Source organism: Penicillium maclennaniae, assembly GCF_028827695.1.
Source record: "Penicillium maclennaniae strain IBT 15551 chromosome Unknown utg000006l:1.0-2513246.0:1.0-2515036.0, whole genome shotgun sequence".
Taxonomy (NCBI): domain Eukaryota; kingdom Fungi; phylum Ascomycota; class Eurotiomycetes; order Eurotiales; family Aspergillaceae; genus Penicillium; species Penicillium maclennaniae.
In genome coordinates, this window is record NW_026623218.1 from 513414 (window position 1) to 539934 (window position 26521).

Below are 26521 nucleotides of genomic sequence, written 5' to 3' on the forward strand. Positions count from 1 at the left end.
TGTTTTAGGGCAATAGATACTTGATCGGCTTGATGGTCGGTCTGGTGGTGTAGGCGGACGAAGCTGAATATTGAGCCTATCAATAACTTCTGCCGCATTTAGAGGAATTAAACCGGTCGCTTTAAATGCATTTTGAATGCCTCTAGCCTGAAATGCGTCTTCGCGTGCGCGTGGGTAGGCTGCAAGGAAATCAAGCTTGTCGATATGGTTTATACCCATACGCGTCTGTTGGTCTACTAGGCGACCGTATGACCGCTTGAGAACTGCGAAACAGCCCACATCTAGCGGTTGTAATAGATGCGAGCTATGCGGTGGCATACATATCGGGATAACGTCATGCTCAGTGCATATACGGTCGAATTCAGGCGTAAGGTGGCTTCCATGACCATCAAGAATTAATAGCCTATACCGACCACGTATCCGGCTTGCGGTTAAGGGAATAAAAAGCTTTTGAAGCCATCGAAGCCCAATATCATCAGATGTCCATCTATTCGGAGAAACCTCAAAGCGCCAGTCCCTTGGGGTATCGTGGAACTATAATTCAATATAGCGCTTGCCTTTAAATATAATTAATGGCGGTAAAGCCTAGCCTAAAGTATTAACTGCTTCCACTGCGGTCACCCATTCACGATTGCCTGGCTGTAAGACAGATCTACGGCCATAGTATTCAGACCTAGTAACTACCTTTGCGGTAGAAACGAGGCCTATTGCGAAGCCTGTTTCATCGAAATTGTAGATATCATCAGGCGGAATACCATAGCGCGTAATAGTGTCCCCAATAAGCTTAAACCACTTATTTAATACCCGTGGATCCTCCTGCTCTGCGCGTGAATAGTTATATCGACGCGAGAAACGTGTTTGAATATCCGGTGTGCGCTTAATATAGCTTCCAACCCAATTCACGCCGACCGTATTAGATCCGGTTGCCGCGAGGAGAATATTAGCCATTCTGCGTACCATGGCATGCCTCGGGGCTGCACCGCGGTCGTCCATAGACAGAATCCACTGGGTAAGCGTATCCTCGTCTAAATGGGACATCTTATAGGTATGGGCGCGTGTGATAGCCTTTGAACTGCAGCCATTGATCCGGTCGCGTACGGTCGACCGCGGCACATTGTAGACGCGTGCAGCGGCAGCAATAGAGGGAAGATCTTTATTCTGAATAGCCTGAATTGCAAGTTCGATCCTACCTTCTCGTTGGATAGAATCCTGCTTCTTTTCAGACCGTATTGGTGGCATAGTGGGGGATTCAAAGTGGTGGGTGGTGCATGGGGACGCGAATATTGATGGGGTGGCGGGTTTGCCGTGGTGGCGGGTTTGCCGTGGAATACGTTATAGTTTCCCTTTTCAGCGACTGATAGTCGGTTGTTTCTTCCGGAGTAATAAGCTACATATTCGGAGGCTCACCACTTCTCAATTCTTGTTGGCGATTTTCAGCCAAGATGCTTTATATTCCCTAATCCAACCGGGAGCTATCTATCGAGAGAGTCTAGCTTTCACTCCCTTCAATCTACCACCATGGACGCCCAAGCGCTGGCTGACTGGGACAATTGCGACAAAATCGACACCCTTTTCGTGGTCATCTGTAGCGTCATTTGCTGGGGAATTATCCCTGCTGTTGGTCTGGGTTATTCAGGATACTCAACGCGACACAATTCCCTGGCGTCCTTCTTTCCCGCATTACTGGCGGTTATTTGTGTCTCCCTTCAGTGGTACATCCTGGGCTACTCGCTAGCCTATGGCGAGGGCAATGGATTTTATTGGCGGTTTGAAATATGTCTTCCCCCAAGGCGTACTTGCGCAGCCCGTGCGCACCATTCCAGCCATCTTGTTCAGTGAATTTCAGCTTATCTTTGCCGCCACCGTTGCCGCAATTGCCGTTGGAGGTGCCTGTGAACGAGGCAGACTGCTTCCCCTGATCCCATTTATTTTTGTGAGTGGGTTTCTTGGCCCGTGATGCAGTCAGACTTTCTATCTTCAATTTCACTAACCGAGAATGGGGACAGCTCTGGTCTACCTTCGTATACTGCCCGCTGGCGCACATGGTTTGGTCTGAATCTGGATACCTATACCAAATGGGGGTCCTGGATTTTGCTGGTGGGACCCCTGTTCACATCTGCAGTGGTACTACTGCGACGGCTATCTCAGTTTACCTCTCGCACCCTCTGTTCCGTTCGCGAAAATCCGCTATGCGGACGCCATCGCATCTGAAACTCCACAAGCCACATAATACCATCTCCCAATTGTTGTCCTTGGTCACTATCTGGGGGTCCTGGCTCGCCTTTGACGCTGGCACCACGCTGAGTTTCAACTTCAAATCGGTCCATGCTCTTTGCGTTACCAATCTCTGCGCAGCTGCCGGAGCGCTGACATGGAACCTCATCACCTACTATGAAAGCGGCAAATTCTCCCTTGACTCTACGTTTCTCGGAGCTATCTCTGGGTTAGTCATGATTACCCCAGCGGCTGGGTTCATCAGCATGACAACATCCTTGTTCTTCGGCTCTGCCGGAGCATTGATTTGTCGTCAGGCGCTAAGAATCAAATTCACTTCTATTGCCCATCGACTGAAATGGGTGGACAACGGTGATAGCTTTGCCACACACTGCGTTGGAGGCTTTGTAGGGACTATTGCTACTGGTCTCTTTGCCAGTCGAGAAGTAGCTGCTTTTGATGGAGCGACCGAAATCATCGGCGGGGCTTTTTTTGACGGCAACCTACGGCAGGTCTCCATCCAGATCTTTGAAGCCATCATCGGTTTTGCCTGGACTTTCGGGGCTTCCTATCTCATTTTTGCCTGCCTGGACTGCATCCCTGGTCTAGAGGTTCTGGCAATAGACAAGTAAGTTTATGCCGTCTCTCATCAACCCAATATCACTTGTGTCAGAGTCAATGTCATACTAATAAATTCCTATAGCCACGTCCTTTCTGGATTGGATACCGTACAAGTGGAAGAATCACTCCACAGTGCACAGTGGAAGGACGAAGAGAACTATTCAGCTCTAGAATCATTGGGCAGCGTTTGTTTGGTGTAGACCTAGGCATCAACGTCCAATGCTAGGGGGTAAAATTCGTGCTCTTAGCCGAAGACTATTTTTTTTTCAAGAATATTAAGCCCACCTTCAGTTCCATTGGGGAAGAATCAAGCCAACTGATCAATAAACATACGCAATAATATTACGGAAAAATAACGCATATGCTTATCTGGCCAATGCGATGTCTTTTCCGAAAGTGATGATAGCCTATTGCTCCCGCGCTACGCCGCACTCCAATATGATTGCCAATGATTGTTGGAAGTTAAGGGGAGACCCGTCGTTTTCTATCAGCACAAAGGTTTAAGCCACCTGAATGCAGGCTCATGAGGCCGTGAAGATGCCACGGTCAGGCTATCATACAGTTCGAAGTAGCATGAGGCCATCCTTTAAGCGAAGCCGGGGAGGATGTATCAAATGCAGAGAACGAAAGGTAATAATCTACACCCCTTGTTACAGAAGATATGCAAGCTGATCGACATTTTATAAGAAAAAATGTGACGAGACTAAGCCTGCCTGTCGGAATTGTGCGAAGAAGAACATTACTTGCCCTGGTTATGAGATCTCAGTGAGATGGTCCCAGAAACATCAGAAAACAAGTCAGCGAAAAAAGGGCAGAGTCATTAACCAGTTCCAAACCTCCACTTGTTTCTTGCTCCGTCCTCTCGGATCATCGAATGTTTAGTTCAGATGAGCATTGCGAGAAGGGTATAACTGATAGTCCTCCGAGACAACAGCAGGATGCTGCTGACGCTTTTCCGAATGAGATATTCAATGATCTCATTATCGACTCTCTCACTCACTCCTATCTCAATTCTCAGGGGTCGCCGATCAACGAATCTCTAGGCTCGCGGGTTGACTTTTGTGTTCGGGCAAGCCAAATGCACATTCCGCCCGTAACTCATACAGACCCTGCACTAGATTGCACAATACCAAAGTTGAGAGAATACGATGGATCTCCCAGTAGAAAGACCCATAACGTCAAGGAATCCTACTGTGCTGCCGATACCGATGTTATTTCGGAATTGATGATGACTCTCAAAAAGATTGAAAGTGCTAGCTTGTCGCAAGTGTTGACTGAGTGGCCTCCTCTAGTATCTCGATACTTCCACATGATCGAAGAACCACCGTTGTTTCCTTCCCTGGAGAACGAGACTACGACATTGGTTCAATATTACTTCCGTGATACATGTGCAACGTGGTCATCTTTTGACTCGGAGAAGAACCCGTTCAGAACTTCCATCGAGGGCATATGGCAAAAGTCCCCTCTCATTTACTACGCCATTCAGAGAATGCAGCTGTTCATCTCTCCAATCAGTTGCCCAGCATGCAAGCTACGGCATTTAGCATGCGAGAGAAAGCGCACGTTGCCGTACTTCAGCAGCTGCAAAATGCCTCAGACACGCACTCGACCAGCGACGACCAACTCCTTCTCGCGACGTTACTTCTAGGCGTGTCTGCCTGTTGGCATGACAGTAGTGACCTAGGTTTACCTTACCTGCGAATTGCCAGATCACTTGTTCGTGCAAGAGTGATGCGTCAAAGCTCAAGTCACTACCGTCCACTGAATCGCAATTTCAGGTTCTTTTTTGAGGCCTTAGTGTACTGGGAGATGGTCGTGGCGTTTGTTTCTTGTGAAAGCTTCAGACATATTCTGGCTTGGACGTCGGACTTCTTTCCTTGGACTGGGCCCGTAACTGCCACCGTGATCCCACATCCGTGGACGGGAATTGCCCCTCGAGTTATGTTACTATTCGCTGAGGTCGGCCATCTAGTGCAGAACTACGCGACGACGGATAGACGGGCGAGAGAGGATCTGAACCTGGTAGCATCAGTGACAAAACTGTGGAGGAAGACCTTTTGTGGGCTTCTATCCCCACTGAGGATCAAATTGCAGAGGTATATGATAATTTAACCAGCAAAAGTGACTTCGTGGTTTTTGCCGAGGCCACTCGATGCGCAGCACTACTGCAGGTGTATCGGTGTTTCCCGGACGTTCTTCGACGGAGACTGGGTGCAGGCACCCTCAACCTTGAATCTTATCTCGGCATTATCGAACTCAACGTCGGCAGCAACATGATCGATTCATGGCTCGTTGGTCTGGCGATGCATGTCTTGAATCTTCTTGCCTCCATTCCCGCTTACTCTGGCGTTCGTTGTGTCCAGCTACTTCCGCTTGCTACGGCGGCTTTTGAATTGCGCATTGATCCCGGGGCTTCCTATAGCGATGTGGAAATAGCCAGGTTTCGTGACTTTGTGATTGGGAGGTTACACCTGCTGGGCGCTAGATTGCCGTTGAAGCCTATTTCACACACTATGCAAGTTCTACAAGAGGTATGGCGAAGGAATGATCGAGGCGACGACGTTTTTTGGCTCAATGTCATGATGGAAAAGAACTGGAAGACCTTTGTGGGTTGACGCATAATCGTCTCGCCGTCAGTGATCGAGGTGACTTGTTCCTAGCAGACAACCCAAAGCCGTGAAACTAACACCCATGCCGCGCTTACAGCGCTGGCTCTGGGAAAATCGAAATGGCCCTAGGGAGGCTGGAGAAGACAGGCTCCTCATCATGCGAACGTGAGGAAGTCCCATAGGTGCAACAAATCTTAGTAGAGTAAGGCAATATGAAAGTCCTCGCGGCGCACCTTGTAGATCTAAGGCTGGGGATAGTGATGCATTTTCCTGCTACTATACTCACTTCAAGTGAAATAGAAAAAAATATAAACATACAACAGCAGGGATTCGCTGGTGGTCACCCACCCAACTACTAACCTGCCGGCGCGTGGCTTAAGTACGGCTGAGCGGACGGGAAGCCCTGTTCTCCACACCCTATGGTCGTATGTGTTCATGTAATCTTCAAACAATATTATAATATATTCAATCTTGGGCGTGCGATTTGGCAAGTGGCTTTCGGCAGACTGGCAGCCTAACATCCCGCAGATCTTCGATCAAGCTCCGACCTTTCCGAATGGTGGTCGATTATGGTGGATCAAAAGGTCAATAACGGTCGGAGTTTGAGTGCCGACACTTTCTACGCATCATATTCGGTGATATTCACACTTGCAAGATGCGACGATCGGGACCTCGATTTGCTCGGACAATTCATTTCCAGGCAATCGAGTCAGCTTTTCATGTACTTCAGGGGCCAATACAGACCCTGAAAATGCACTGAACATACTATATTACTGGGAATAGAGTTGAAACTATCTAGTTACGTATGGAAATCCTTGCACCACCCACCGCAGGCAGCTTCATTAGAACTTGGTGGCTGCAAGAGGTGACAGAGGTACGTCTCCCAATTTTGAGGCGCGCTATATTATTGTGCGAGCTGCCGCAGACCATCCTGATCAATGCCGAAGAAATGCTTGATCTCTTTCCATTAGCGACAAAAGTGATGTTCTTTTGCTCAGTTTCTCTCGCGTGCATTTTCTTCTCGTGTTTGTTCAAACTCCTGGCACGTAAGTGTCCAGTACAACCACAAAGACTGGCCAATTGAGTCACAGATATGGAACTATAGAAGATAAGAGTAAATATCTGGGAAAATATTATAAGCCAACGTATGGTTTTTCAATTCCGATGGAAAGAAGCGAGGTACAAAGGTATTAAGACCTACGTCGAAACCGAGTATGTCGCTTAGAGAAGGCGGGCATTTTATCCCGGGCGGTCTTCTGACACCGTAGCTCAGAGGCCGATATCAAATAAAGAGACATGTTATCACTGACCTGTGCCTCCGTGGGGTTAATGCCTTACCGAGCGTGCTGCGGCTATTGGGGGCTCGCCATTCCAAACACCTCTAAAACCGACGAATTGCCAAGAACAGCACCCTTGCTGTCGATCCTTCCCCTCGGTGATTCACCAACCCCCGAATGACGCTGCACAAGGCTATGCGCCTGTCGGACTTCGGGCTGCGGGGCTCCGATGACTTAATGTTGCAGTGCATGCAACTAAATGGCTCATACCGTCCCCCACATTGCGTGGTCCTGTGGTCGATAACATAAATACCTTACTCACATAAGAGCTCCTGAGGCAATAGCCGAGGACAATCAAACGACTATCGATCATGGAGTCTGTCAGCCATATGCCTACAATTTTAGGTTGTTTGATCGGAATACTATGTCTCGTGAGATCCAGATTGTCGCATGATTCCGTGTGCCAGGCATCTTCCAAAGCTGACTTCAATGTAGCAGTATATTTACAAACGGCTGTCCAACCCGCTCTCGCGGATACCTGGCCCTTCAATCTCTAGATGAACCGATCTTGTCTACCTTTACTATTGGCTCGCCGGTCAAGTTCCATACTACGTCCACGATTTGCATAAAAAATACGGTAGGCACCTCAACAACCAGGAAAGAAACAGGAGTAGGAGTGGAGTCAAATACAGAGCTGACCAGTGGCCCAAGGTCCGATTGTTCGAACCGGGCCGAACAGAGTCGATGTTTGCGACATCAACGCAGTGAAAGAGATCCATAGAAACAATTCGCGTTTCCTCAAATCCGCTTGGTATCGCACACTCTTACCCAACGGCACAGAGAACGTCTTCTCGACCACCGACCCGCATTTCCATTCGACTCGCCGTCGTTTGCTAGCATCGCCGTTTTCAGACTCGTCGCTCCACCAGCATGAAGGCCTGATTGAAGGCCGAGTACGCATGGCTATTTCAAGGATGGCGGAGGAGAACAAGTCTCGCGGGGTGGCCGATGTATTCAAGTGGTGGCTGTTCATGGCGACCGACATTATTGGTGAACTTAGCTTTGGGGAGTCATTCCGGATGCTGGAAGCTGGCGAGGTAGTCTACACAGTAAATTGTGAAGTTTCAGAGTCAACACTAATGACACACTGCAGAAAACTCAATATTCTTTGGATCTCGAGCGAGTCTCAGCCCTCCAACCGATTCGAACAACTTTTCCGACAATGGTGAAACTTGGGAACTATCTCCCCTTGCCTATCGTCAAGCACACTCAAGAATGTGGAAAGCGGATGGCCATGTACGCAAGCCAATCCGTTGACCGTTATAAGAAGATGATCGATGAGAATCCCTCAAACCCGAAGAAGACTTTGTTTACCAAGCTTTTCGACACCGAGAAAAGCGGGGTGTCTCCCGATGATATAAAAAAAGAGGCGCAAGGGTACATTGTGCGAGAAGCGACACCACAGCTGTTACTTTGACCTACCTCACCCATGCCGTCTGCGGAGACAGCCGAATTCGTGACAAGTTAGCTGCCGAAGTGGCCGCCTTGTCTGAGCCAATTCATGACAACCACCTTCGAAATCTGCCATATCTTAACATGGTCATTAACGAGACACTTCGCTTGCATACGGCTGTTCCTTTTGGGCTGCCTCGGACTGTACCCTCGGAAGGCGCCAATTTCAATGGATACCTCCTTGCGAGTGGAGCGACCGTTTCAACACAGTCCTACAGTCTGCATCGTGACCCCATAGTCTTTCCTGATCCATTCACGTAAGATAGAGACACTTCGTCTATCAAAGAGACATGCTGACAATAGTTCAGTTTCAAACCCGAGAGATGTGAGAGTCCAACCAAGGAGATGAAGGATATTTCTATGCCATTCGGTGGTGGATCACGCAGTAAGTCAGATGGATGGCTTACAAAGACACATCGGCTGACGCTATCGATAGTCTGCGTGGGAATACATTTAGCTCGTATGGAACTCCGCTTGGGGGCGGCCCTATTTTTCAGGGAATTTCCAAACGCTCGTCGATCCGACAAATAGGGAATGAGCGCTAGGGACATGGAAATGCAGTCTTTCTTGTGGACGGGTCCAGAGGGACACCGCTGTTTAATCGAGACGTCATCCATGTAATGAAGCACGAATCAAACTCTCTGTAAACATGGAATTGAGGCGATCATCGTTACGGGAAATTTTGATGGGAACCTGAATCATAACAAATCTCGCTCCAAGAGTGGGGACCTTCCTAATTGATGGACGTCGGAAGCATGAAGCATAGAATGCCGCCGAATAATGATCGCTCTTTAAGATGTTTGATCCATATACGCTCTTTGGTAAGTTTGAATAGGAAAATGGCAGGATAGGTCCAAGTTACGACCCCGCGGGCCCATGATACTAAGCCCTTATTTATTTCACAGGTCACGACATCAGCTCAAATGAATAGTAAAGCTTGGAAACCCAGATGAAACATGCGGTAGCTGCATTTGCGCATTAACCAAGAAGCTAAATCTCTTCAAAAAAATATCAATAACGATCATAATAATCATAATGGGCCCCCACGGTCAAAAAGGGGTTTCTCCCGAGGCCACGAACTAATATACGCAAAATGTGGAGAAAAGGCCCGAAGTTTCTTTCGCCCGAGAGAATAATCCCGGGAAGCCTTCGGTCTTGCCAGCAATTGTTTCCAAGACTATTCGCTGTGAATCAATGAACTACCAAGTCAAATAACACATTCCAACTTCTACAGCCCATCGCCTCTACCATTCACAAGATGCGATCGTTACTCAGTACCTTAATCCGATTTCCCCGCCTCCACGTCTCAAGCCCCAAACTTGTGCCTCGTCATCGAACGGTCGATCGCATGTCCTCTCCACCTTCAGCTCCCAACTAGCTTCCAACTAGCTTTCTCAATGGACAATACGCTCGCTTTTAACATCTTGCTATGGAAAGATTTCGAGTCCTCCCCTGAAAGTTTATCGCTCCTTCTGTCCGATCTCTGTATAATCTAGTAGCCATCCTCTCAGTGGACTTTACCCCGGATCTATCTCTACTTATTTACTGCCAATTTATTCCAGGACTCTTTAGAGAGCACAATAATCTTCATTTCGCTCTCAAAAGGCTCACAAAATGTCGCCATCCGAATCTGTCCCCACGACCGAGATTGACCCTTCCAACCTGGAAGCTGGTGTTGAGAATCAGGATACGTTAGATCAAGAAGCAACTCAAAACAGAGACTACGTACACTCAGTCCAGTCAGTCGACTATGGTCGCTTTGGGCCACTCGCGCGTGTCAAGACTTCGGGGACTCTCTACCCTCCCTTCGCCGGAGAGTTTCAGCCCGGTGCCTTCCGTCCTGGTCCTGTTGAGCAGCGCAAGATCGGCAATCCTGCTCCATTAGGCCTGTGTGGTTTTGCTCTTACGACGTTTCTTCTGGGCTGTATCAACATGAAGGCCCGGGTATCACGGAGCCTTATATGGTAGTTGGTCCAGCGTTCGCCTACGGTGGTCTTGTGCAGCTTCTCTCCGGAATGTGGTGAGCAGAAAGTGTCGATGGCGAAAACGGTAAAAAGTGCTGAAGATAATGAACAGGGAGATGGCCGTTGGAAACACGTTTGGTGCGACCGCATTAGCTTCGTACGGTGGCTTCTGGATCTCTTTAGCAATCACTTTCACCCCAGGTGGATTCGAGATTGCATCAGAACTCATCAAGACCGATAATGGGTCCATGGGGATGTTCTATGATTCTCTCGGTCTTTATCTCATGGTGAAACTTGCCCGCCTTTCAGCCGGTAGTGCTTCAACAAGCTAATTTATGTTTCTATAGGGATGGTTCATTTTTACCTTCCTAATGCTTCTGTGCACTGTGAAGTCAACCGTAGTATTCTTCTCTCTCTTCTTCTCTGTCGATCTTTCCTTCCTTCTCCTAGCATTAGGATACTTGGTTCGAGACAGCGCGGGAGACCCAAGTCAAAAGATTCTCACAGCCGGTGGCTTTTTCGCTCTTCTTGCCGCTTTCCTCGCGTGGTGGGCTGCCCTTGCCGGTATCGCGGACACTAGTAACAGCTTCTTCATTATTCCTGTCTGGCACTTCCCGTGGTCTGATAAGGGCAAGAAGTCCCGCCGCTCCGAGGGGTAAGTGAACTGTATGTCATTTTCGGTGTTTTGGTTTCCTGAGTGAGAACGGAGATTTCTTCGAGTCGCCTTTGTTTTGATCGGAAATTATGCTGAGAACTATGCGATCTTCCTCAATTGATGAAGAAACTGCTTTGTCTTGAGATGGAACAAGAGACAATGTGGAATAGTGAATTTTTTTTTCTATATCTTCACTTCTTTTTCGATGATGACTTATCAGCTTGAGTGAAGTAAGCTTGAGTATTGATAGCGTACTGTGGGTTTGTTGGTATAGTATGAGCGAATCCGTTTTCAATTCATTCATTCAGCATGAGTGCTAGGGCCTGTCATATCAGTGTACCAGCTACATATGGCCATTGACAGAATTTGGAGTAGACAGCACTAATCGGACATGAAGCAGTTCATTTCTACCCATGGATCTTCATCAGGTTCATCAAAGGAACCCCTTCAAAGTGTTTGGACAATTATTCCAATTCCGGTGACAGCCTAGTAGTGAGCCCATGGACAGAATCTATGGATCTCTTCAAAGAGGCTGCGCCATTTTAGAAAACCCTACCGATGTTCCAGAAGTCAATTAATTGAACATGCCAGGCACTGTTCCCATACTTTCCAGTATGTAGAGGGAAGTCTATGGAAAGGTATCCTTACAGAGCCAGAGATGAATGAGGACTGAGTCTCTCTAAAGAGGGACTGCTAAATATGCAACATACTGCCTAAGCCTACGCCTACGAGTTTATTTGTGCCCTCCCAACTTGTCACCACATGACAACACGAATTCTGCATGTCCTCTTCTGGACAGCGACCTTCATCATCCACCCTGTGGCAGCCAAGCAAAGACGCCCGTAGCACCTCATGTGGGTACAAAATGCTTCAAAATTTCAGAGAAGAGGGGTTTCATCTCAAAATGCACTGTACAGGCGAGTTTTTCCAGTCATGATAGTCTTATCAAGAGTGCGTACAAATCTATGTACTTCTCTATGTGCAGAATGTGTTATGCAGGCCTCTGTCATGTCTCTTCCTTGATGAGCGTGGAATGCCAGCCTGTTTTGTGTAATTTGGCAGACTACGGCTTTAGTCTCGCTGTCAGTCTTCGCAACACTACTCCGAAGCAGTATGATCTTTCTGAAATTTAGGACAACAATCCAACCCCAAATTCTCTGTCAAAACGTGATATGTTCGATATACCTGCAGAGGAAGACCGCGGCAGTGTGTTAGCGATAGATATAGTATGAGGAGCCGAACATGCAGAAATTCAAGATTCGATGGACGAGCATTCTGGAATTTCTCTTCAAGTTTACAAGAAACACCTCTCTCGACGCCGCTTGTCTATCTGAAGCTTACGGATCATAATCGTAAACTTTGGATCTTCCCACTGTAAACAGTCTATCCTCAGCATTTACTTCCGTCACTGCAAGATTGGTCGCACTTGTAAGTGCCAATCCAGTTGTCATCACCATACACATCTAGACCCATCAGCCAGCCATTCAGAACCTGGTGCAGATAATCCAAATTCTGAGGAACCCCATTTGATTGGCCCTCCGATGAGCACGGATAATCCTCCGTGAGACCCTTGTTATCGTTCAAGCTATTGTTGGCCGTGAACCACCCGTTGTAGGAGCCAAATGCCTCGATCGCATTTCCGCCAGTCGAATAAAGTTGCGACTTCAGGTAGTTCGTGCCGGCATCCACATTGCCTTGAATTGAATCAGTGCACTCGCCATTGGGATAATTTTCGCACGAGACTTGCATCAGTCCAGGAGTCGGGCCACCGGCATCTGCGTTGCATGACGACTCTTGCATAGCGATCACAGCTAAGATAACTGCATCCACGCTGTACTTGGATGCGGCACTTTGGAAGTATTGATCGTACTGAGAGCAGGGGTATCCAATGCCATTATAGAAGTCCTCAAGGGAGATGTGATAGACGTCATCCAGGGCCAAGTAAGGCGGATTCCATCCGTCGGAGGTGATGCCGGTGTTCAACCAGTCTTCGGATCTGAATCCAAATTATTAATTTACTTGTAAGCTCAAGGTCAGAAGGTAGAATACCCGTTGGGGCCGGTACTGGGCGTCACGTCCTCCGTCGCACCCTGCGCATTGGGGTTTGTGCCGATACCCGGGTTCACGGACTGGACATTTGCGCAGGCAGCTGCGACCAGCATAGCAACCAAGGCGGGTTTCTTGATAATACTCATTTTGATTATGGGATTCAACGTTTGACGAACAAGATTGGAGTATCTGGATAGAGATATTGTTCGAGCGAAGTTGTTGCCATATTTATAGCAGTAGGGACTTGTGATTATTCAAGAGCAGTCGGACCTATTTTTTCTCCAACAATGTAACCCCAAGGATCATCAAAGCGTTCCTTTGGAAAACAACCAATGAAGCTCTCCGAGGAGCAAACGGCAGTGTTGTGCATGTGCAAGAATTCATGAAGCTGAACCAAATTCCCATTTAGTAAACGGGCTAACTGAAAAGGTGAACTGGGGCTTATCAACTGCGCAGTCCTGACAATCTGCCCCCGATGTTGTGGAGCATGTCATTGGTGGATCGATCGTCAAACCCTGGGGCCACACCGGAATGTTCACAGACTTCATTGGAGAAGCTATGGAGCGGGTCGGCGGGGCCTGGACGATCTTTGCCTCTACTGTTCACCTGTTGAAACAGGGCGATGGAAGCCGAGGCCAAGAATAACTAGTGCAAAGATGAATTTTCCAAAGTAAAGAGTAAAAGGTAGATTGTACCCGGCGCACATTTGACTTGAAGTCTTGGAGCAATTTCCCGGTTCACATATCCCGCACGTTTTCTATTCGGCTAAAAGCATGAATTGTGAAATTTCCTAGGTTTAATAAGCAAGCCCTCCTTTAAAGATTCCCAGACCATTCCCGTCAATAGATATTTTTGATAGCGTCGTGTGAGTTCTAGAAAACACTGCATACGCCACTCAGAAGCCACAAAAGACATACAACGGCGAGGTTAGCGGGTCCTCGCCACCATACAGACTGCAAGCTACTGCCATTATCCTGTAGGAGTCGGTGAGCTTCATGCGAATTAGTCATTGATCGTTGGTCATCACCAAGCTCCATATTTGATTAAGCCACAGACATGGCAAGCGTCGCCCGCTCTTCCGCCGTGCCCTCCAGCCACTGCCTTGTTGCGAATGACCACATCAGTCGCATGGCTGGAGATGGGGGACTAATTTTTCAAAAATCAAATCTGGGCTACTGGGTGCAGATAGTTGTACATTTCCACAGCAGAGATCAGACTATCGTAAGGAGTAAATCAACGTATTCAAGACGATTAAAGCTACGTGGAGCTAGTAATAGCCTGATTGTCGACGGTGCTGCCTGGATACCCAAAGACGCTAAACAATCCATGTCACGCATCGATCCCTCGATTCCTCATGCAAGGAATTTCGAGAATATGTTTGTTTTCACAACTCTTTTCAGTGATGAAAGCCCAAGATCTACGAGTAGATCTTTTACACCCACTCTCGGAAGGTTCTCGTGGATGACCAGACAATCTTTCCATTTACCCACTGCGACCGTGTCAGCAGCCAAATTCCTGTTGTGATTTTTGGGTAACAGGCATGACTTACTACGGACTTGGGCCAATATCGGAGACACTTTCTATTCGCACTCTAACTTACTCCCTGATCTTTACTCTCTAGCCCGATTTATGTCCGGCTGAGCTCTTAGCCGGACTTGCTGGGTGTTGACACACTGAGACAATTCAGTCAACGCATTAAGCTTCTGACTGACCGGATTCTGGGAATTTTCTAAAAACCTCTCACTGCATTCAAGAAGACTACTTGAATAATATTCGATTAAGAAGAGCAAGATATTCGACTCGTGCTGCGTTGTTTTTTATTTGAAGATGTCTCATTACGTCCTCAAAGTGCGCATTGCAATAAAATACTCAAATTCACAACATACTAGGAGCACGGATAAGATTGCGTTGTCAGAACCTCTTTATTTCATTTATCAAATGCAGTAAACAGAGCAAGACAATTGATAATAAGCTGAGATCAAGTTGCGATCGTGTTACGATCGTCTTCCGACTAGCCTCCACCATGCACTAGCTTCACGGCTGGTTCTAGCTCGGCTTCTTTTTTGGATAGGATTTAGATCTAATCGAGTATTCTCCTTGAAGAAATAACGATGATCCAATTTTCAATTTAAAAAGATGATCGTAAGTTTGAGCATTGAATGAGATGACTAGAGGCATTTGGCGTTTGAACTACCTAGTGCTAACTTCTAGTCCTTTTCTGTATCTATCAATTATAAGGGGCAAATAGAGTCACAAGGCTTCGAAGGCTCGCGGAGATATTTAGCTTTGCTTTCTGTGAGTGAAATTTGCCTTTTTTGCAAAGCAGCGATCAAGTGCTAGAATATCAGTGATGCAAGGTTAATCGTGCTGTACAAAGCTCACAGGTCGATCTAAAACGGAGTAAGATCGATCTAAAACGGAGTAAGACCGAAGTGCAACTGAAGCTCTTTCAATACAGAACACCCACTCCATGGTGATGTTGGCGCTTGTTGATCCATGCTTGAATATTTCCCGAATAATCCGATTTTTGGGCAGGGAGAACAGAAATTGTCCCAAGGCGAAAAGCCCGTGTGTCGTGATCTGAGCACTGTCGTCACGACGCACACGTGTCTCTTTTATCTTTCTAGCATTATTTACAAAGAATTGAAAGCAAGAGGCGTTCAATTGATTTCTTATCATTTTCATGATAGTGTTTAAAACTCAGACTTCCCAACGCCGAGGTTGTAGTAAACCTTCGATAAGTCCGACCGTCGGCACAAGCCGCCCTTGAACAGACTTAATCGATCCTGACAATCTGAGGCTTTATCGGCTTTGCCGATCATCGCTTTGCGTTTCTGAGTGGCGTGCAAGCGTACTGATCCTGCCGATCAGAGGCTAGACACAAGTAGAGTGGAACGCCGAACGGACCTAAGATAATCTCCGGTCGCCCAGTAAGAACTGTTTTTGCGTCCTTGAATTTGGGTACCCAGTGGCCACGAGGCGTCTCCGCTTGATTGCTGGCTTCAATAAAGCTCCGGGGAAATTTATGCTTGCCAGATTTTCCCCTTCCGCCAAGTCTTTAGTCAAACTATGAGACCCTTGGATCGCTGCATCCATATATCACTATCAATAGAAGCTAGTATTACACCCAACAACAATCGCTTTCTGAACTGACAATCATGCACATTCCCGAAGCCCCATCAAAACTGCGATTGCTGGAAAAATCAGCCGGCGTTTAGGGCTAAGAGCAATTACGTGTTCCACGTGAGTCAGGGGTTTAAGCGTTTCTTCAGCAGTAGCGGGAGCAAGTAACCAAATGAGACCACCAGATCTCCACCAAAGTGGGGCCTCGGAGGCGAATAAACATGGACAAGGTTCGATAGCAAATTCTTAGTGAATCTTTGGGGCAAAGGGCCACTTTTGATGGCCTTCGTCAAATCATCAACTTTCGTCCTGGCTCTCTGCGATTTTGATGCAGGACGTGGGGCTTCCATTGATAGTGGATGTTCAGGGGGTCGAGCCACTTGCTTTAGGGAGAGCATATGTTATAATATAACGTCCCCGTTGCCTTCAAATGAGAAATTTTCAATGATCTCCATCGACCCCTGTTTCACATCTTCATAGCCTTCATGTCGAGCTTATTGCTGTCATGGATGCTGGCTCCTGGGCCTCACGTGGAGACGAAATGCTCCAGCGTCGTGCATATGACGATTCCTCGTCTGTTGCAGCTAATTCCCCGAATTCAGGCGCAGGATCATGGGTTATAGACCCTTTGCCTGGATTGCAACGAGGTGGTCTTATTGCAGTCGCGACTTTGGCAATAGTCTCGCTGGGAGCCACGTTCTCTTTGCTTTCCTTTTTCACTTATCGTTTCATTTTTTGGAAAAAGTACTACAAACGTTACATCGGATACAACCAATATGTCGTTCTTATGTACAACTTGGCGCTTGCAGATTTCATTCAGGGATTGGGATTCATCGTTAGTCTGCGGTGGATCAGTCAGAACTCTCTTCACGCCACCGATGTCGGATGTTTCTTGCAGGGTATTTGGCTTCAGATTGGTGACCCTATGAGTGGAATGTTCGTGCTTGCTATCGCTCTGCATACCTTCATGCAAGTCAGTCTGGGCCGTCAGCTCAGTCACAAAGTCTTCGTGTCTATCGTGGTTGGTCTTTGGGTTTTCGGAGTGATCCTCGTCATAATTCCTATCGCCATCTACGGCCGCTATGTCTGGGTGCCTTCGGTCGCATGGGTACGTTCTCCATTCTTCATTTTTCTCTTTTTTAGGCTGTCGAACAAATGGCTGACATCTCCTATCTAATAGTGTTGGATGAGCACCCAACACCCTACCCTCCGTCTCTGGACACATTATTTCTGGATCTTTGCAGCTCAATTCTTGAATCTTGTCCTTTACGCCATAATGTTCGTCCAACTCCGACGCAAGATGTCACAATCGAAGATTCTGGGCGCCAGCTACACCGAGAGTCTCCGCCGCCTGAACCGAGTCGTCTCTTACATGGTCTTATACCCCATTGTCTACATCATTTTGACACTTCCACTATCTGCAGGCCGTATGGCATCCGTCAGTGGACATGGCCCCAGTGTGGCCTACTTCTGTGTCGCAGGTGCTCTGATGACTTTGTCCGGATTCTGCGATGTGCTTCAATATACCTTGACAAGGAAAAGTATCGTGTTGGAGGCAGAGACTCGATCCAAGAAACGAGACGACGGCTACTACGATCTCTCGACCGGACAGAAGAAGTCCAGGAATGGTAATCTGTATTCAAGCGAAGAAAAAGGCCCAGTCTCTACCGTCTGTGCTGCTATGCCAGGCACCGATTCCACCGACCACATTGTTCCCAGGGACATTGAAATGTCGCCTCAACCTGCACACGTTTACCAACACACGACCATCACAGTCACGCACGAACCAGCTTATGAGGCGCGATTGTAATTCTGTCATGAAAAGCCAGCCTGACCCTACGTTATCTGGCAGGGTTGTTTAATACGCTCTTTGAACCATTTTTTTTCCTTGTACATATTTACTGAACATATACCCCAGCCAATCCTTCATATCACTTTGAAAATGATCAAAACCACCATGTGGCTTTCTCTTCTTGAAGTTGAAACATGATCGGGAATAAATCATGAGTTTCACTTCCAAGGATCGATAATGTGTCGCTTGAGTATCTCATAAACTGTGAGCTATGTTTCAATAGAGCTTCGGTGAGAGAAGATAACCTTTTCATATTTGTCAAGTGCAAGAAACACATCTTCGTACTTCCTGATTTGATATGGCTCTCTTCGAAGAAGCACTTGTTTGTGCTTGTTGCTCCAGCCTTTGACGCTCCGCAGTGTCTGTGCATTGTGGACAGCGCCTCCTAGCATCGGATCCAATATCAGGCTGCATTCCTCATTCGCAGGACTAACAAGAAGTGGATCATGGATGTCTCCTTCCAATTTGTATTCCTCTCTTAGAGCCATTACCTCCTCTTCAACTCTTGTTCTCGTTGGAGAAGGGTCGTAAGGTGATTTGTGTCGCGCTACTTCGTCATCTGTGCCAAATTGACAGGTTTCCGACCGTACGGGATTTAGCAACTGTCTCTCAAGTAGAGCTTGCTCTTTTATCTGGTCAGCCCATGTTTGTACATAGCGTGCTGCGCACAGATTGTGGGTCTGAGTGGAGAGAGTAGTCTTTGTTGCTAGTGTGCATGACTTCCTTGAGATGAAGTTTCTCATATTGAATGAAACCACCATTATGAACAGGTCGTTTCTGAGATAAAAAGAGATGAAGTGTTGCCACACCGTTTCCAGGGGCCGGACATCAATTTGTCCTCTCAAAAACAGTAATAGACTTCTTGAGTAACACATGACATCACGATTTTGGATCTACCCCACGTACCATGAAGAGGTAATAAGCTATGGTACTTTGTGAAGTAATAAGCTATGGTACTTTGTGAATATTTTGAGTCTATGTGTTGAAGGTAACTGGCAAAAGGAGACTGCTACGGGTGCGTGCGATGAAAGCGACCGTGCCTGAAGACATCCATAATAACATTTTGTACTTATCATACTCGACTTTTCCTTTCGCGACGATTCGAATGATGCAATAGTCTCATGACATCTCTTCAGCCCTGAATACGAGCTTGCCATCAACATTTGCAATATGTGTAGCCAAATTGAGATCATTCGGGATGAATTTTCCAGACGAGTCTCTGAGCTCGGAATGGAGGATAGGGATATGCTCTGGACCTTCAGTAGAGAGGCTTATGTTTCGTGCGCCCGTGCTGAAGCCTGAGCTATTCCAATCGAAGTGTCCTGGTATTTATTTGTGATAAGTCTTAGTTCGAACAATCGCAAAGCATCTAGGCACCACTGACCATCTTTGTTCCCAAGGTGCTTATCAAGAAGAATATCGTCCTCAACTCCAGCACCCTCCTCATTGTTGCAAATAGCCACCAAGTAAGTTGAACCTGGCGTATGGTCCAGTTTCAGGTGAGCGTCGCAGGCAGTTTTATTGAACATTTTAGCTTAGTGGATGTTAAGAGAACTGTGCAATTGCTGGCTGCGGGAATACTTGTGATATGAAGTATGAACAAGAAAATGAAGTCTTTTACAATTGCAGTGATCTGGATAATACGGTGGCTCGTGTGGCGAGATGGCGAGTCTTCCTACATCATCTACTTCAACATGACGTGTTTCCTTCCGAATGTTGATGGCAGATGACCCAACCCCTTCTTGGATATATTTGCCACTGGGATGGCTGGCGGTGAAGACACGGGCAGCGGCACCGATAACAATGGCAAAACCAACATGTAGACCCACTGAGCGCAATCATTCGCTCCTTGAGATATCTAAATGATGCAGATGCAACAACGAAAGCCTGGGGTCACAAGTATTAGGCGAAGAAGGGTTCCGTGCGAGATGAGGAAGCATGTAGTGATTTTAAATACAAGACACATTTTGTAGAATTTAAGTACATACGACCATAGGGTGTGGAGAACAGGGCTTCCCGTCCGCTCAGCCGTACTTAAGCCACACGCCGGCAGGTTAGTAGTTGGGTGGGTGACCACCAGCGAATCCCTGCTGTTGTATGTTTTGATCTCATTCCTTTTTTTTCCTTTTCAACTTCGGTTGGCAAAGGCATGATATCCTCAAATTGTACGTTAAATCTGAAAGGGAGCCTCCTTGAATAAACCAGACCTCATCGGCCGTTGCCGATGTACCAAGCTTCTCTTTATCCCTAAAATTTTATCAATGTCCTGATCTTATCAGATACGAAATAGGTACAGAAGATTCCTCTAACAACTTATAGGAACTACATAGTTGGCCCGAGAGACCTGTTTCTGCTAGTCCACGTATTTGGTCTCACATTCAATGTGACGCTGAGGTGGATCTCCTTATATTTACCGTGATACGTATTTGAACTCTACACCAGAAGCGTATAGCTCGTAGTCTGGTAGGTTTGTCTCACGTATATTTTGAGGTGGGTGTGAGTCAATAATTCCACGTTTTGTATCTCTTCGAGTATCCCAAAAATTCAAACTTTGCATCATACGCTATTCCCTTTTATCTTACCTTCCGGGTCGTATGTTATAGCATCGCATCTACCCTACCTAAATTCCCAAAAACTGCTCTCAGTCTCCCAGATCTGTTCAGTTAAGGGCTATGACTAAAAAGGGCTTGGAGATATTGCAGGAGGAACACGCTTTTATAGCTATAAAACTCGGGAGTACAATAAGTATCAGTAGTCGAGTCACGGGAACATAGTATGACATGTAATGCTGATAGCCAGAAGCAAATGCCTGCCCGATTCAAGGCGGCAGAACTTTAAATCTACAAGACCTTGAACTTTCCAATGACCCAGTGGCAGTCGCTGAAATTAATTCTTGTCATTGTAAACAGCTTCTAGAGTAAAATTCAGACTGGACCCGCATAGTCACTTTTCTGGTCAACATATTGTCTACCTAACATGAAGCATCTTGGGGGATGTAGCTACTTTTGAGGCAGTCATTGTCCCACAGCTTTGGTGGCCTCCTTCTTGTGGATTGAGATATTGAAATTTCTGTTTCACGTTACTCAGAGTGATCACCCGAATATTTCATTGCTCAGTGCGCGGACCATGTTGCTTGAGGATGTGCTCTAGGTCTATTCGGCTATAACAAAACGCGGAAGTACCGAGAGCTCTATATGACTACCAGCCACAGCCTAAGTATATTTTCACGCATAGTAAGTAAGCAAAACAAGGGGGACGAGCACTTTATATCCAATGGAGAACCCCTTTCAATAAAATAGGACGAGAGTTTCTCTTTCTCTTCGCATCCGCTGGCACTGCTGCTTCGGCTCAAGAGGGAGTGGTTTTCCAAAAGGCGAAAGACGAGCAAATCGTCCACGAGGGCGTGATGTCGCTGCTGAGGGCACTCACAATAACTATCGTCGATGTTAGATGCCGATGGACATCCCATCCCAACCCGTTCTCCTCGGTTGAGCTGGGTCCCGAAGGGAGTAGCAAGAAGCTGACAGCATTGACCTCTGCAATGGTATCGGAAGGTTGACGCTCTCAGTTGCGGAGCGGAAGCAATATGCTAGTCCTATAACTGCTTTAAGGGTTGCTTTCGGGTCTTCGAGGCAATTTAAGGTTTATAACTAGGCCAACAATATATTATAAATTGTTCGATTTGGGCGGTTTTGGCTGATGCCCTCGGACGTACACAAAATCACGAAAATGCCACCTTGAAAGGGGGACAAAAGAGACTAACAGAGAGCAAGAGGCGGTCGCATCTCAGGGATTCCCAAGATGAGAATCAGAACCGCAAACCGGCAACCCGATTTGTTCTACTATACTACGACGAATGAAAGTTCTGTACAGTATACTATGATATTAGCCCGGCTAGAATGGCAGCGTAGAACCATTCTGCAAGGTAGAGAAAAGACCTTAACCGAAAAGCTTCATCAAAGCGACCGAATGCGAGAACGAAAAAGTAAATCTTACTAAGCGATTTGTGATGCCATGACTCCAAGATGGTACCACGGGTAAGGGGTCGGAATGCTGCTCAGCGGCGCTTCCCGTCCACTGAGGGAAGTGCTTTACACTGTGGATTTTCGAATTCACAATTACTGCCCAAGTTTTTAACGTGAAAATTACTTGTAAGGAACCATTTTCACACGTAGCCTAAGTGCTGATTTGTGACTGTGATTGAGATAGTTTGAAAAGGAGATCATAATTCAAAAAAAGGTCCAGGATCCCGCGGGCGACATTGCAAGGCTGGATGCGTAACAATACGAGATTTCTCAATGACATATTGCTGTTCTTCGCAGGAATCCTCACTCTCCTCCGAGGGAAGCTCTTTCTCAGTCACAGAGACTTCATAGAGCATGGGGAGGAGAGCTTGAACGTGTTCCGGACATGCGAAAACATCCCTATCTGCCCCAGAGTTGCAGTTGTTATTGTCGGCATTGGAGTCTCCGAACTCATCATAGTCATATTCATCTTCCATGATAAGCTCCGGTGTAAGACTAGATAGCATGTTGGAGTGCCCAACCAAGATGCGAAGATCGCAGTCCTGCTTGGAGAGAACCCGCTCGAGCTTTCTCGCGCACATGCGATAAATTTGATTTTGACCAGCGGCCATGTCATAGGCAAGAAACCATCTGTCCTTTGAAACACTTATTCATGAGAACATAGTATATTTGTTTCCTTCGGGTTTAATACCTGTTGCGTCAGCAAGGCGCTTCTTTGTCAAGAAAACGGGTGGAGTATGCTTTCACGATGGTAGCGATTTTCAACCCAAAAAGTTTCATGGATGTGCAACTCTAGATTAAATCACTGGTGGTCTAGATATATATAGCTTTATCTACTTTCTCACTACCGCGCGTATTGAGACCGAACATGCGACTATGTTCCTGTCACAGAGGCGATGAACCTTGGTAGGAAGGCAGGCCAGACTCCTCTAGATGTGTCCCGGGTCATATAGCCACCCAAACCTCAACCACACATGGTCACGTTCAGTTGTACGAGGTTCAACCACAATACAGAGACTCGGCCGAGATCAGGTGGTTCTCATCTTGAAGTGGTTCGACATCTGCTGGAAAGATCCCCCCCGCTCCTGTTTCTAATACTTTCTCACTGCTTGAATTCAACCTCAGTAGATTTTTGCCACTCTCTTTCAAATACGGAGCTCTCTTATATGAATTTGAATCTGTTCACTGTCTCTGATAGCCGGAAGAATGTGCTGATGTGATGAGTATGACGCTGACCATTATAGCCTGCGTCTGATGGCCTGGTCATGGGCGTGTATACTTAGCTAACTAGACACTTCCCCGTTGCCCATTGAATTTTCGGAGTTATTTATAATTTCCATATTTCTACGGTTGATATTGATGCCCAAGTTGCAGATTTCCTCTAAGGTTTAGCATCGGCTGAAAGTCTTGGTTTTTGTCTACTTGGACAGAACGGGGTTTGAATTGCATGATTCAATAGAAGCAACATGAAAGACTGAAAATACACATCAATAAGTACCACAGAACAGGAATCGACAAACAGTGGAGTTTAACAAATAATGGAAAACATATTGCTTCTTAAAAAGCAAGGTAGTCAATATTTCGCGGCCCATAGCTGGTCCTCCTAAGCATCAAAGCTTTCTCACGAACAGTCATCTGCTGCACTTTCTGTTCGTGATCGTATTCGTCTCAAATGTGCCGATATAAGCCTGATGTTTCGAAACGATTGCTTCTCATTACAAGGCCCCCAGAGTGGTTTTCAGAAATTTGCAAGGGGCACAACTTCATGGGCGCCTTCAAGATACATCATAGTTGCAATAGACATCTCCGTCGCCAGGACTTGTCCTCGCAGGCCCTTGTTTTTGAACAACCAGCGGAGTGTTGCAGGATCATTGTTCGGGTATGACGCTCACCAAACTCATCCGTCTTGTTTATCTACAAAAGAAAATAATCTAAGAATGGGATCATGTCTAGGCTACGGTTAATTTCATCCGCGAAGAGGCAACACTAACCACTTAATTACTGGACCACACATGAGTCGCTCAGGCAAAAAGAAGGTAGACATTATTTCGAGGTACAGAGCTAGAACAAAACAATAAAAACATACAACAGCAGGGATTCGCTGGTGGTCACCCACCCAACTACTAACCTGCCGGCGTGTGGCTTAAGTACGGCTGAGCGGACGGGAAGCCCTGTTCTCCACACCCTATGGTCGTATGTGATAAGAATGGCACACGACAGATATCTGAAGTACTTCTTGATGAGCTTAAGTGTGGCATCGCGCGTCAATTGGGTCTCGCGCCGTGTCCCCAGCCTCGGCAAGGAATTTTCGCCCCAGGATTGTAATCTCGATGTTAAGAAGCCACCCACGACCATGGGAAACCATGATGCTTCAACGAAATCGAGCATCGCTTTCAACGTGCTGATTCGTGAGGCAGCGTTTGGCCAATTGTTTACCTTCATAACTGTCCGAGAGGATGACTGAAAGATGGATATATGTATAAGAGTGATGAATTGATGCCATGGGAGAAGTAGGCTAAATAGGCTACAAACGCCTCAAAGTCTGTCAAGATCAGTCACGTTTCCGAGATTGGGTTCTAAGAATTGATATTAAAAGTGATGCTAACGAGGCAAAACCGTGCATATTTCTCAAGCTGGAAGAATACGTGAGCGCAAGTTGCAGTTTCTGGGTCGAAATTCACGAGCACACGCAGAGCCAATAGTTGAAGAAACCATGAAGATATCACTCGACTCTTCCCTGCTGGGCAATGTTTGTCGTCACTCTCCAGACGCACCATTGAGCAAAGCAAGCCGACCTTTGATCTCATTGATATTGGCACCTTTCGGCATGATGTCTGGAACCGACAATCAACTTATGAACAAACAGAATATGAATTTCAACAAGGCAGAGCCGTCTCCACGTTCATCAATATGCGACAATATCAGAAATCGGCCTTTTGCCGTTAGCCGGCTACTATTGACGTGTGCGAGGCGACGAAAACAATTTACCTGCCAAAGCCAATTGGGTTTGTCCTACGATCCACATTTTGTCCCCCGCATTTGAACTCCCCTGTGTAATGTTGGAAGTTCCAGGGGAAGAGATTGGGAGCACAGACCGACTTTCTATCAAGTGAGTCATCAGTCTTCTTGTCCATGTCGCAAGCAATGCAAGCAGAGCCACGAGGTCGACTTGTTCGGGCATATTCTGCCAATCCATGATATCTCAGAGCTATTCTTGGGAGAGGTTGGCACCACGCTTACTTTTTCTACAGGCTGGAAGTGACTGTCATCAACGATGTGGACGTCCTTGTCTAGTTTAGAGCGGCAGCTCTCGTATTTTTATCTTGTCATGCACTTCTGCATGTATAGATAAGGCATAGATATGAGACAGGCGCATTAGCGCGTATAGTCAGCACGGGTGTCGACTAACGTCTGGAAGTGTTTCCTCTTGGTGTTGTCCCCTGGAAGATAAGGCTTTTTTCTATGATGTCAATATGTTCGTATTCAGGGTCTAAACACTCATTGTCTGCCTAGAAAAAACCAAGAGAATGGCCATATGAATTTCGCTAAGGATGGCGCGCGCAGTCAAAGATAAATTTGAATTGGAATCTCTCCGGCTTACCCGCCCGGACCACACTGAGGTGAGCCAAGCCCTTCGCTAACACGAGGGTGCTTTTGATACTATTTATATGACGTCTTTGACTTGCAGCATATGGAGGGTCGCGACCGGTATAAAAGAGTACCGCGAAACTCCTCAATATCTCAGTTTTTAACACTGGGAGCGATAATTCATTCTGGAAAAATGCCTCATCTCAAACTTCGCGACGGAGCCGAGCTTTTTTACAAGGATTGGGGCAACCCCAAGGGTCCAATCGTTACTTTCTCGCATGGTTGGCCGTTGAGCAGCGACAACTGGGAGAATCAAATGGTTTTCCTCGCTGATCATGGCTATCGAGTCGTTGCTCATGATCGACGTGGTCACGGACGCTCAACGCAGACTTGGCACGGTGGCAACATGGATACCTTCGTCGACGATCTCAAGGAGCTATTCGAGTATCTCAATGTCAAGGATGCTATGATGGTCGGCCATTCACACGGCGGAGGCGAAGTCACTCATTTCCTTGGCAAGCACGGCACAAGCCGCGTGAAGAAAGCCGTCCTCGTGGGCGCGGTGCCGCCTCTGATGTTGAAAACCGGCGCAAATGCCGAAGGACTAGACAAGTCCGTCTTTGATTCCTTCAGAGAAGCTATGCACAAAGATCGTGCGCAGTTCTTTTTGGATGTGCCCAGTGGTCCCTTCTTTGGTTTTAATAGACCCGGTGCCAAGAAGAGCGAAGGTCAAATTCGGAGTTGGTGGCAGCAGGGCATGAACTCGAGCTTTAAAACAACGTACGATTCGATCAAGGATTTCTCGGAAACTGATTTTACCGAAGACCTCAAGAAGATTGACATTCCCGTGCTTGTTCTTCATGGTGATGACGACCAGATTGTGCCCTTCCAGGCCGCGGCTGCTAAGTCAGTGAAGCTTCTGCCTCAGGGCAAGCTCAAGGTCTACCCGTGGGGATCTCATGCAATTCATAACATCAATGTCGATGAAGTGAACGAGGACTTGCTTGCATTCCTCAAGTCATAGGATGAAGC

General features: G+C 46.9%; 10 protein-coding genes across 10 annotated transcripts; 7 read left to right on the top strand and 3 right to left on the bottom strand.

Moving 5' to 3' along the window:
* Window positions 1–1518: 1518 nt before the first annotated feature.
* On the top strand, window positions 1519–3035 carry N7477_006437 (ammonium transporter; the record flags this gene model as incomplete). The annotated part of the gene is made up of 4 exons (XM_056968100.1): window positions 1519–1689; window positions 1736–1933; window positions 2007–2842; window positions 2918–3035. 4 exons carry the CDS (start codon window positions 1519–1521, stop codon window positions 3033–3035), a joined length of 1323 nt encoding a protein of 440 aa, XP_056820896.1.
* Window positions 3036–4144: 1109 nt separating this feature from the next.
* On the top strand, window positions 4145–5450 carry N7477_006438 (uncharacterized protein; the record flags this gene model as incomplete). The annotated part of the gene is made up of 3 exons (XM_056968101.1): window positions 4145–4332; window positions 4359–4857; window positions 4884–5450. 3 exons carry the CDS (start codon window positions 4145–4147, stop codon window positions 5448–5450), a joined length of 1254 nt encoding a protein of 417 aa, XP_056820897.1.
* Window positions 5451–7425: 1975 nt separating this feature from the next.
* N7477_006439 (uncharacterized protein) lies at window positions 7426–8764 on the top strand (the record flags this gene model as incomplete). Its single annotated transcript, XM_056968102.1, has 5 exons — window positions 7426–7818; window positions 7875–8158; window positions 8230–8490; window positions 8542–8618; window positions 8670–8764. Coding segments are annotated over 5 exons (1110 nt in total), but the record flags the coding sequence as incomplete, so codon positions are not given.
* Window positions 8765–9847: 1083 nt separating this feature from the next.
* Window positions 9848–10856, top strand: N7477_006440 (acetate uptake transporter family protein; the record flags this gene model as incomplete). The annotated part of the gene is made up of 4 exons (XM_056968103.1): window positions 9848–10177; window positions 10237–10253; window positions 10310–10484; window positions 10545–10856. The coding sequence occupies 4 exons, from the start codon at window positions 9848–9850 to the stop codon at window positions 10854–10856; spliced, it is 834 nt and encodes a 277-aa protein (XP_056820899.1).
* A 1385-nt stretch (window positions 10857–12241) lies between these two features.
* On the bottom strand, window positions 12242–13047 carry N7477_006441 (putative extracellular soluble lytic transglycosylase; the record flags this gene model as incomplete). The annotated part of the gene is made up of 2 exons (XM_056968104.1): window positions 12242–12848; window positions 12902–13047. The coding sequence occupies 2 exons, from the start codon at window positions 13045–13047 to the stop codon at window positions 12242–12244; spliced, it is 753 nt and encodes a 250-aa protein (XP_056820900.1).
* Window positions 13048–16529: 3482 nt separating this feature from the next.
* Window positions 16530–17834, top strand: N7477_006442 (uncharacterized protein; the record flags this gene model as incomplete). The annotated part of the gene is made up of 2 exons (XM_056968105.1): window positions 16530–17132; window positions 17205–17834. The coding sequence occupies 2 exons, from the start codon at window positions 16530–16532 to the stop codon at window positions 17832–17834; spliced, it is 1233 nt and encodes a 410-aa protein (XP_056820901.1).
* Window positions 17835–18995: 1161 nt separating this feature from the next.
* Window positions 18996–19405, bottom strand: N7477_006443 (CVNH domain-containing protein; the record flags this gene model as incomplete). The annotated part of the gene is made up of 2 exons (XM_056968106.1): window positions 18996–19198; window positions 19261–19405. The coding sequence occupies 2 exons, from the start codon at window positions 19403–19405 to the stop codon at window positions 18996–18998; spliced, it is 348 nt and encodes a 115-aa protein (XP_056820902.1).
* Window positions 19406–21070: 1665 nt separating this feature from the next.
* Window positions 21071–21435, top strand: N7477_006444 (uncharacterized protein; the record flags this gene model as incomplete). Its single annotated transcript, XM_056968107.1, has 2 exons — window positions 21071–21092; window positions 21176–21435. 2 exons carry the CDS (start codon window positions 21071–21073, stop codon window positions 21433–21435), a joined length of 282 nt encoding a protein of 93 aa, XP_056820903.1.
* A 663-nt stretch (window positions 21436–22098) lies between these two features.
* Window positions 22099–22512, bottom strand: N7477_006445 (uncharacterized protein; the record flags this gene model as incomplete). Its single annotated transcript, XM_056968108.1, has 1 exon — window positions 22099–22512. The coding sequence occupies one exon, from the start codon at window positions 22510–22512 to the stop codon at window positions 22099–22101; it is 414 nt and encodes a 137-aa protein (XP_056820904.1).
* A 3170-nt stretch (window positions 22513–25682) lies between these two features.
* Window positions 25683–26513, top strand: N7477_006446 (alpha/beta fold hydrolase; the record flags this gene model as incomplete). The annotated part of the gene is made up of 1 exon (XM_056968109.1): window positions 25683–26513. One exon carries the CDS (start codon window positions 25683–25685, stop codon window positions 26511–26513), a length of 831 nt encoding a protein of 276 aa, XP_056820905.1.
* Window positions 26514–26521: the final 8 nt, after the last annotated feature.